Source organism: Belonocnema kinseyi, chromosome 1 (assembly GCF_010883055.1).
Source record: "Belonocnema kinseyi isolate 2016_QV_RU_SX_M_011 chromosome 1, B_treatae_v1, whole genome shotgun sequence".
Classification (NCBI taxonomy): Eukaryota; Metazoa; Arthropoda; class Insecta; order Hymenoptera; family Cynipidae; genus Belonocnema; species Belonocnema kinseyi.
In genome coordinates, this window is record NC_046657.1 from 95,418,271 (window position 1) to 95,428,474 (window position 10,204).

Consider the following 10,204-nt stretch of genomic DNA (forward strand, 5'->3'; position numbering starts at 1 on the left):
GATTCCTAGGAAAATTTAAAATAACTTTTCATTTTGAAAAATTATTTTAAGAGAATATTTAAAAAGTTTTTCAAAGATTTAAGTTTGCATGATAATTTTTAATCTTTTTAAAACTCCTAAATATCTCTTGAAATACTCAAATTTTTTCTACAAATGTTCATTTATAAATTATACATCAAAATTACAAAATTTCACTTACAAATTAAGCATTTGTCAAATACAACTATTAAAATAGTAACGTTCAAAGTTTAAAGGCTCTTCGAAAATTTAACGTTTCCAGGCTTTCTATGTCAAATAATTCAGTTAAAGATTCTTTACTTTTAAATATTTGGTTTCAATTTACCTGTCTTAAATAAAAATTCAAATATTGCTAAATATTCAATAATTAGTCTGTTTTTTAATTTAAAATTTAAAATTGCATGGGTTAAAAATTGAATATTTCAGACTGAAACAATATTTTTAATGTAATAAAATCTTTAATTAAGAATATATTATTATGAAGTTATTTTTAAGTTGAAAATAGTTTATAAACTTTCAGTCACAGGTTGACATTTGTTTAATGACTAAGACTTTCAACATGAAACAGTTCAAGTTTTAACGTTAAAATCTGACAATTCTTCAATTTTGAACTGGTTTAAAATCGTTTTGTCAAATCGTTTTTGTTCACTTTTTATTACTTAAAATACAAATAAATTTATAAAAAACTATTTATTTATTAAACAAAAATGTTTTTTATCCAAAATTTTCAACATCAAAGCCTTTTATTTTTTATTTTTTCAAGTCTTTAAAAAAGCATTTAAAAATTCTTTAAATTGCATTGTAAGCTAAATAATAGCATAATTGAAAAAAATTAAAATTCCACTAGTTATTCAAAAACTGTTAAAATCGAACGTAAACAGATTTTTCTTCTACAAATTTGTAAAATTCCCGGTCAAAAAAAATGCACTGTCATTTCCCGGTTTTAACAAATTCCCGGTCCAACGGCCACCCTGTAATTCTTAACGAACAAAAAAAACTGATTTTCAGCAAAATAGTTAAATTTCCGGTTTCCCGGCCAAGTCGCACACCCTGCTAATTCAAGCTTTTACCATAAAAAGAACCGAACATTACCCGATTTCTAGGTGGTTGAACAAACTTTCTATTCTAATGTTCCATAATAAAATTAAATACGGATCGACGCCAGAACGTCAATGAATTTAATTCTGAATTACCTCGTTAAAAAAAATTAACACTACTCACCACTTCCAACTTGATCTTCTTTGCATTGCCTCCATTCTGTTCCACATTCTCCGCCTTGACTTCCTCCGAACAATGAGTCGCTAAAGCGACCGCAGATTCCAAATCCTTCCTGATCGCATCCTTGCTCTCCTCCCCTTCCACTTTAACTGCATTTTTCTCACCCTGTTCTCCAGTTTTCGTGATAGTTGGAAGTTGATTATTATTCAGAGCGCTTGCTTTCCGCATCAAAATCAGCAACTCCCTCTTCAATCTCGCCTTTTGCAGACAAAGCGGCGAGTAGCAACTCGCCGTCAAATGTTGTGCAGCTGGCACCGTCTTCCCCGGTTGTGTCATCATGTTGCAGAACTTCGAATAGCACCTTCCACTCTTCCCTAATCTCATAATATTCGCATACTGCACCCTCACCTGCTGAATCCTTTTTCCCACAACTGTCATCATTTCTCTCGCATAGGGAGAAAGTGTCTTATTCATTGGTTTGCCCGCCAAAATATTCTGGAACATCTCAGTCCCGTCAGTGTCACTCTCCTCATTATTGTCTCCTTCTTCTCCTTCTTGGGTATTTTTCTGATTTATTTCCTTCGTTTTTTCCGCCTGAAGCACTCTCCGTTCCTCGAGTAACTTCAGATGAGTTCTTCTGGCTAAAAAGTCGTCAATCCGACATTTCTTGGCTATTTTCGGATAGTGAAGACGGCCTGGCGTCGTCAAAGCTTTCATTATATCAATCTCCTCGAAACTTTCAATTGGTTCAAAGACCTTTTCGATTTTCATCCCGGCGAGGAAGGCGAGATTCATTTTCGACTCTTGCTTCTGGTCGACTTCCATTTTTTCATCCTTCTCATCCTTCACTTCCTCCTCCTTCACATCTTTCTGATCAGTTGTTTCATTTTCTTTTAGATCCTCTTCTTCCTTTTCTTTTGGATCAATTACATCCTTTTTCTGATCTTTCAGTTCCTTCTTATTTCTTAAACTCCTCTTCACCTTCGACTCCTCCTTCACCTCCTCTTCCTTAATCTCTTCCTTGACCTCTTCTTTCACCTCCGCAATTTCCTTCGTCTCCTTAGGTTTGCAATACTCCTTCACCAAAAACTCGTAAGTTGGAGGATCTAGCGCTAGAATTTTGATCCCGTCCTGGTCTCGAATCTGAACCATGATTTTCTGTGGCCCAGCTTTTAATCCCGGCTTATTTACAGCAGCTTTGTATCTCCGACTCGCAGAAATCCAGAGCCAGCCCCACTGGCCGTGAACTCGATACTCTTCTCCTTTCTGTTTCCAAATCTGATGCTTCAAGCCCAATGTGTACTTGACAAAGTTGTAAGTTAATCGATTCCTCTCTTCCTCATCCTCTTTTTCCTTTTTCTCCTTCTTGTCCAGGCGCTTTTTCTCCTCTCTTTCCAAAGCCGTCACCCTCTTTAGTTTCACATGCCCGAGTTGTTCATTCCAAACGTTCGCGAAAACGACGGGTTTGATGCAAGCCTGCAAAACTATCAAAGCTCTTGCAAAATCTCGAGGATTGACGCATGTGCCAACTGCAGTCGTCCAGGGTTTTCGAAGTAGAGGCCAATTTGTGTGCATGAAGGGAGCTTGAATGCTGCTTTCCAATTGGAGAATCGTCTGTCTCAAAGTGGAAACAAGCAGCGCTCGAGTACCGGTCAAGCTACCGATCCACTTGAACTCGGAAAGAGGAGTTAGGGAAAATTTGTGTGAAAGATGTCGCTTTTTGTCCCTTTCTTCATTTCTCTGCGGTTTATTCAATGATATGACATTGGTGGTGTACTGATTGACGTATGATTTGAAATTATTGTCCATGCCAAGTTTAAACAGATGAGTTCCGGTGGCGATTTGATGAGCCTTTTGTCTAGTGAGTCGAGTGCTGTCGCCTTCATCTTTAAGTCGGTCGAGTTTTTCCTGCTCCTCTTTGGATTTGCGTTTCAGGTCGTCCATGTTAAATGTACGAGGAGTGAGAGATCCGGTTTTAGATCTTGTAACGATCGAGTGCTTCTTCCCGTCTTTATTGACCTTGATGCCGTCCTCGGTTTCCATGACTTCCTCTTCGACATCCTCGGAAGAGGAGGAAGGGGTTTTCGTTAATTTTGTGAGGTCGGTGGTGGGTTCCGACTCACCCTCGACTTCGACCGTTTCTCCAACAACTTCCGGAACCTGGTCGGAAACTACAGGATTATTTTGCTTCTCTTTATCCTCGCTTTGACCCGAAACAACGGCGAGACGCTCTTCTAGTGAGTCGGTGCCTTCGTGGATTCTGCGAACCATTTCCTCGGCTTCTTGGCGCTCTTTCTCGCGTTTCTCTTCTTTTTCTTTCTCCTCGCGCTCTTCGCGCTCTTTTCTTTGCTTCACAATCAGGGCTGTAATTGAATATTTAATGGTTACACATATGTGTTTGGTCACGAATAAATGATTACTAATCACATAATAATTAAAAATAATAATTCAAAATTGTTAAATCGAAAACATTTTGCATTTGAAATAATTCTATTGGGTATTAGCATCTTTGGTGCATCCCAGTCGAAAACTCGCGAAAACAGGTCAAATTTTTAAGATGCATTCTAATTTGAGCTTAACAAAATGTTGACTGTTGTTTTCATAGTTTAAAACTATTTGTAAATAAAAGAAACTGCCCGGAAATTAAGTGTTTGCATATGGATTTTTATCGTATATAGTGATAAAGCGCGTTTCTTGTTAAAACTTTTTATCAAGAAAACAAATTTACTATATCATATACGTTTAAAAACATCACAAGTCTAAATAAACTTTACCAGAATTGAAATACGTACTCCAACTCAAGTTTTATGTTATACTTTTTTAGATAGTGAATATATTATGTACACATTCATAAAATTTGTTTGAGTCCATGCACGGAAAGAAATTTCAAGATATTAATTTACGAAAGCGCGTGATTTTAGAGCTAAAATTTTTACGGACTCTGTGACCTAAAATCAAAGAATTCGAGACCTGCGAGCAAAGGGGCGTGGCCTAATTCCTGAAACTTCGAGACCCATGCTTTAAAAGCAAGGATTCCGAGATGTTAGTTTGTGCGCCAAAGCGTAATAAACTCAAGGAGTAGTGCCGTGAATTAATCTCTCGAAATTTCTCTCTTGTCAGCTAAAGCGTCTTTTTACTGGATACAATCAAGATTCCATATGTAACAGTTTCCGATAAATCTTTATTTTTGTGTCACTAATTGTTTTCTACCATGAAAAATGATGATAAAATTGTTTTAAAGCATAAATTAAAATGTTTCTTCCAAATTCGAGATGGTTTGGCGAGTTCATATTTTGGTCACATTAAAACCATATATGGCGGCGTATTGCAGTGCGGCGGATCCCAAATTTGAAATCAAAGAATTTTACATGTTTAGAACTAAGATTATTTTATTTTGTACGTTTCGATATCCGATTATTTATCTTGAACAAAATTTTAATCGCAAATTATTAAATTTCAAACAGAATCAATGAATTTTAAATTTATTTAATACAAGATTACTAGTTTCAAACGATTTTAACCCTTCAGCGCCCTTGGGTGCCATATGGCATCGCTGTGAACGCAGACGCATAATTATTTGTATCGCTCGTGAGTTACGCCCAGTTATGCCATATGGCATCATAGCGTAGTTCTGAAACGGCTGGACGCGTCTTGACAAAACCTGGTACCTACTGTATTGATACCCAAGTCATCATTATGCTTGAGTTTCAAGCAAATTTTGAGACAAAACAAATCTTGAGCGCTGACGGTTTAATTTCTAATTCGCCAATTTTTGTATGTTTTAATCCTAAATTGCTAAATTTAAAACGATCTAAATATCGAACCACTTGTGAATAATTTTGAATTTTACAATATAAAATCGTCCAAAAATTAAGGCTTTAAAAGTAAAATTTAAACTTAAAAGAAAACGATTTTCAATTTTGAAACCCAACACTATCTAAACATATTTTGTTAATTTGAGAACGCTTAAAACGAAACTTCCTCTCATTCGAAACCTTTGCAATTGACCATTCTTAAGAAAGTGTTCATGAATTAAATATTCAAAGCTGATTTCCTTAAAAATTGATCAAATTTGAATAAAAAGGGAATGTATACAAATTAACATTTAAAAAAGTATCCAGAATTCAAAAAAATGTTATAATTTCAAATTGATCAAATTAATTAAAAGTGAAGATTTTTCTAAATAGAAAAGTTGACATTTTTGTAATCTTGAGGCGCTGAAAATTTAAAATTGTGAAACTGTTTAGATTGGTTTATTAAAATGCACATAGTTTTACATTCTCTACTATCTATAAAAAAAAGTATATGCCTTGACTTTTGTACAAATTATAGCGAAAGTCTCAGCAGCACAAATTCTAAAAATATGGGACAAAGTACATGATGCAAATTAAGGTTTCACCTTTCACTCCGCGAATAAATAATCGCTAATCGCCTGAACAAATCAAAATTCGGTAGCAGTATAGGCAAAACCTTAATCTGTATCATGTACTTTGTCCTATATTTTTAGAATTTTTTCTGCTGAGATTTTCACAACAATTTGTACAAAAATCGAAATAACTACGTTTTTGGACAGAGAACGCAGGCGTTTTTTTTAACTGAAAGCTATAGTGTTTAAAAGTTATATCATATAAAATTGGAAGCATGCAAAATTAAACAATTTTTAATTAATAGAATAGAAAATTAAATAATTGAACATTTCAAACTCCGGAAAATGAAATCTATTTCAAAATTTAAGGCATTTAAAATTTTTTTTTTAATTAATTCGAAGTGTTCGTGATTATACAATTTCAAATATTGTAGAAAATATATTTTTAAATTGAATGAGTTACGAACTAAATCATTTTTTTTAAGATTGGCCAGATTCTCACAATTCCGACGACAGATTAAAAGGAATTGATAAACGTTCTAAAAATTACAACTGGTGTGAAAGCGAATTGAAAAATGGAGACATTTTTAAAACAGGAAAAGTTATGCTTTGAAATAATGTTAGTTTCTCTCAATTAACGACAAGAATACTGGATTACTTTTTAAAGGCATTAACTCACCATTTTCGACTTCGAGGTACGATTTCTTATTGCCCTTGATCTGATTCGTAAGTGATTCAGTTATTTCCATCTGACGGACGATTTCTTCTTTATAATCGGACAATTCGCGATAGAGCGCGACCTCCATTTCGTTTTTATCCAAAGACATTATCAATTCTTCCAACTGCAAAGGCGTGCTGTAGTACCAAACTTCTCCTTCTTCGCTTTCTCTGAAATTCAATAAAATAACATTAGTCAAATTAAATTTCAATTAAGGAAATTAAAACTGGATCTTGATTTATAGAAAATTTTAGTATTTATTTTAATATTAGGTATGTTTATTAAGTAAAACATACATGAAAACTCTTCTAGTAAGGAACCAGTATTTTCGTCCATGTCTGTCGAATCCAAGATGCTCTTGTCTGCAGAGAATTCCTTTTTTCTCTACGTCGGGAATACAGTCAACGACGCCTGATATTTTATGGGCTTTGCATAAACCACATTGCCAATCTTCGGTTGGTACATCAACCAACGGAGGCTCCACACATTCCAAGTGAAAAACTGCTGGGCAGGTTTCACAGCACAGCAAATCTCCAAGACGATGGCAAACTCGACAGTGGTCATCATAATGAACATTTCCTGAAAAATCAAAAATATTTCTGTAAGTAACTTTTAACTTTAATTTCCAAAATTGAAAATCAGGACGACTATTCAAATCTTAGAAAAATTCCCGGTCATCGCCCGATTTAAATATTGAAAAAAAAAAAAAAAAAGTAAGCGTTCATAACTAGCGGGGAATCAGAAAGGTTTTAAGCACGTTCTACGAAAGAAACGAAATATTTTTCCGTAAAAATGATATCGAAAAATGAATGTTTTGCAACACATTTTGTAGGCTGACCACTAAAATCTAAGTTAAAATATCGGGCTTAAAGCTTAAAGTTTGAAAATTCATTTATGTACAATTTCCAAGCTATAATCTTCAAAATTAAATGAATTAGAATTCACACCGTCAAAAACGAGATGATCTCCAAATAATAAATATTTTGTCTTAAAAATTTGAGAAATGATAGCGAACATGCTAACGGACGACTCCACACATTTTTTTGTAGGTTAATTCAAAAAAGTTTTAATGGAGCAGAATGTGATTAATTTGCACAGCGCTTAGGAATTAGTATCGATTTTTTTAGTGTTAGATTCCCCCGGCTTTTTTCCTAGGATAAGAAATATTTTGTCTTCAAAGTCTGGTAAATGATAGCAAACATGCTAACGGACGTCCGAAAATTTTTTCACTTACAAATAAACATAGTAACTAATCTCCCGGAACTAACCTTGTTTTCAGGCAATCAAAAACGTTTATTTCATAAATAATTTCCAAATTATCGGAAAGGCAGAGATAAACAAAACAATGTAACCTCAAAATAGTGCACATGCATCACATTTTTATTTAGCACAATACATTTTTTTTTTGTTATTATCGCTCAAAAAAGAGTCTGGGGACGTCCATTATGATATTTTATAGCATCTCCGAATTCAGTTTTTAAAAATTTTCATTTTTGTGGAAAAAAGCCGATTGAACACAAGACGAAGTATCCACATGCCCTAAAACTTTTTATTTTGTATTTCCAACTGGAAGCAATTTAAATTGAACAAATTTAATCATAAAGCTTTCAAGCTTAAAAATGTCAGCACTAAGCATTCAAATAAATAATTGAAAACATTTTTTTCCTTTCAAATTAAATATATACAAACTTAAAAGTAATAAAAAGTGAATATTTTTATTTTGAAGAGCTCGGATTTTAGAATATTGTACTGTCAAATCAGAAGCATTATCTGCAGTGCATTTTCAAATTAAGAATTTGGAAGATTGTACATTTTTTTACTTTAACGACGTCAAAATGTAACAGTAATTCCGGATATTTCCGTTAGTTCGCAACTGTTAAACTATTAAGGCTTTCGATTTAAAATAATAAGATCTTCAACGTTAGAAATGTTAAACATTTACATTTGCAAAAGTTTTAATGTTGTGCATTTTCGAAATTGCTCATTCTTAAAACCGTCCGTAATAAACAATTTTATATATTTATAAGCAACCTGAAAAGTTTTTCCCCTCAAAATTGTCCAATTTCAAAAGATTTTAATGTTTAATTGTTTAAGCCTTCAAAACTGTAAACTCTATATACTACATGCTTAAAAATGTTACAAACTGCATTTTTTAAACTCAAAAGAAATTCAAATCGAACATAATAAAAATTGCATAATTTCCTGTAACAAGATGCCTACTCAAATCCTGGAACGCAATTCCCTGACCAGAATTGGTTTTTTCCCCGGATATTTCAGATTTCTCTAGATGTAATTTTACATACTAGTATATCAAAAGACGATTTTTTTAACAAAATATATGAAATTTCAGCCAAATAATTGAATTTTCTGCTAAAACATTTTAATTTCTAACAAAAATAGTTTAATTTTGAACTGAAAAATATCAGTTTTCAACAAAAAATGGAATAGTTCAATTTTCCGTTAAAACAATTGCAAAAATGATGAATACTTAATTGGGATACTTACATTTTCAAACTCAAAAATGAATTTTCGAACACTAAGATTAATTTTGTATAAAAAAAATTATTCTTCAACCAAATACATTCATTTTTAACACAATAGTTGAATTTTCGAATAAAAAATTTCAACGAAATCTGTAGTTGCATTTCAACTAAAAAGATAAATTTTTAACCAAACTGGTGAATTTTCAAATAAAATTATGAATCTTCAACTTGAATAGTTTGAATTTTAAACAAAAAAGATGAATTTTCAACATTGTAAGATTACTTGCTACCAAAGAGATGAATTTCCAAATGAAAAAAAAGCAATTTCAACCAAAAATTAAAGTTACATTTTCAGTTAAAATTATCAATCATCATCTGGAATAGTTGAATTTTAAACAAAAAATGTAAATATTGAACTGAAATGATGATTATTTAACTAGATTAGTTTAATTTTAAATAAAAAAGATGAAATTACAAATAAAATGTTTCATCTGTATCTAGAATTATTGAATTTTCAACCAATAAGATTAATTTCTATATAAAAACACGAAATTTCGAAAAAAATTAAATAGTTAAATTTTTAGTTAAGAAACTGATATGCAACCAGATATTAATTTAAAGACGAATCAACAGAATAGTTAAAGTTTCAACTGGAATAATTAAAATTCCAGTAATAAAAATGAATTATCAGCCAAAGAAAAAACGAATTTTTAACCAGAAAGATGAATTTTCAATTCAAATGATGATTCTTCAACCAAAAAATTAATTTTATTAAAAGAGTTTAGCTTTCAACTAACTAATGAAATTTGTGTTCCAAAAAAGATGAATTCTCAACAAACTGTTGAATTTTCAAGCAAAAAGATGACTGCTCAAACAAGAAGATTAATTTTATATAAATAGAGAACGAATTTTCAACAAAATAGATGAATTTTTAACCAGAAACTTGAATTTTTAACCGAAAACGATCAATTTATAAAAAAAATAGAATTCAACTTTCAGTCAAAAAACTATTTAAAAAAAAAACAACAACAAATTTTCAACAAAATAGACGAATTTTGAACCAAAAACTTGAATTTTTAACTGAAAACGATCAATTTATAAAAAAAATAGAATAGTTCAAATTTTAGTCAAAAAAATAATTTCAAGCCAACCAAAAAAATGAAGAATTTTCAACAAAATTGCTAAATACAATCAAAAAAGGCTACTTACACTAATGCAGAATCACTGTTATTCAAATTTAGATTGCAATTAAAACAAAATTAAGCACAATTTCGAAATAATCCCTGACTTAAAAAAAAATCCCTGATATTCCCAGGTTTTCCAGTTAGGGTAGACGCCTTATGTAATACCAAGTTAGTAACCCTTAAAGTGATTGGAAAAGTTTTTTTTACAACCAATAAT

The 10,204-nt window shown here is 31.9% G+C and overlaps 1 protein-coding gene across 8 annotated transcripts in view; it reads right to left on the bottom strand.

Annotated features, from left to right (window-relative positions):
- LOC117171702 (nucleosome-remodeling factor subunit NURF301) overlaps positions 1–10,204 on the bottom strand; it is a 74,267-nt gene that overhangs the window by 43,022 nt on the left and 21,041 nt on the right. For all 8 annotated transcript variants that reach the window (XM_033359278.1, XM_033359286.1, XM_033359265.1 and 5 more), the window contains 3 exons: positions 6,617–6,899; positions 6,282–6,490; positions 1,240–3,599 (listed from right to left, as the gene is read on the bottom strand). In XM_033359278.1, the coding sequence (XP_033215169.1) occupies positions 1,240–3,599; positions 6,282–6,490; positions 6,617–6,899 (2,852 nt within the window). The remainder of the gene's footprint in view (positions 1–1,239; positions 3,600–6,281; positions 6,491–6,616; positions 6,900–10,204) is intronic.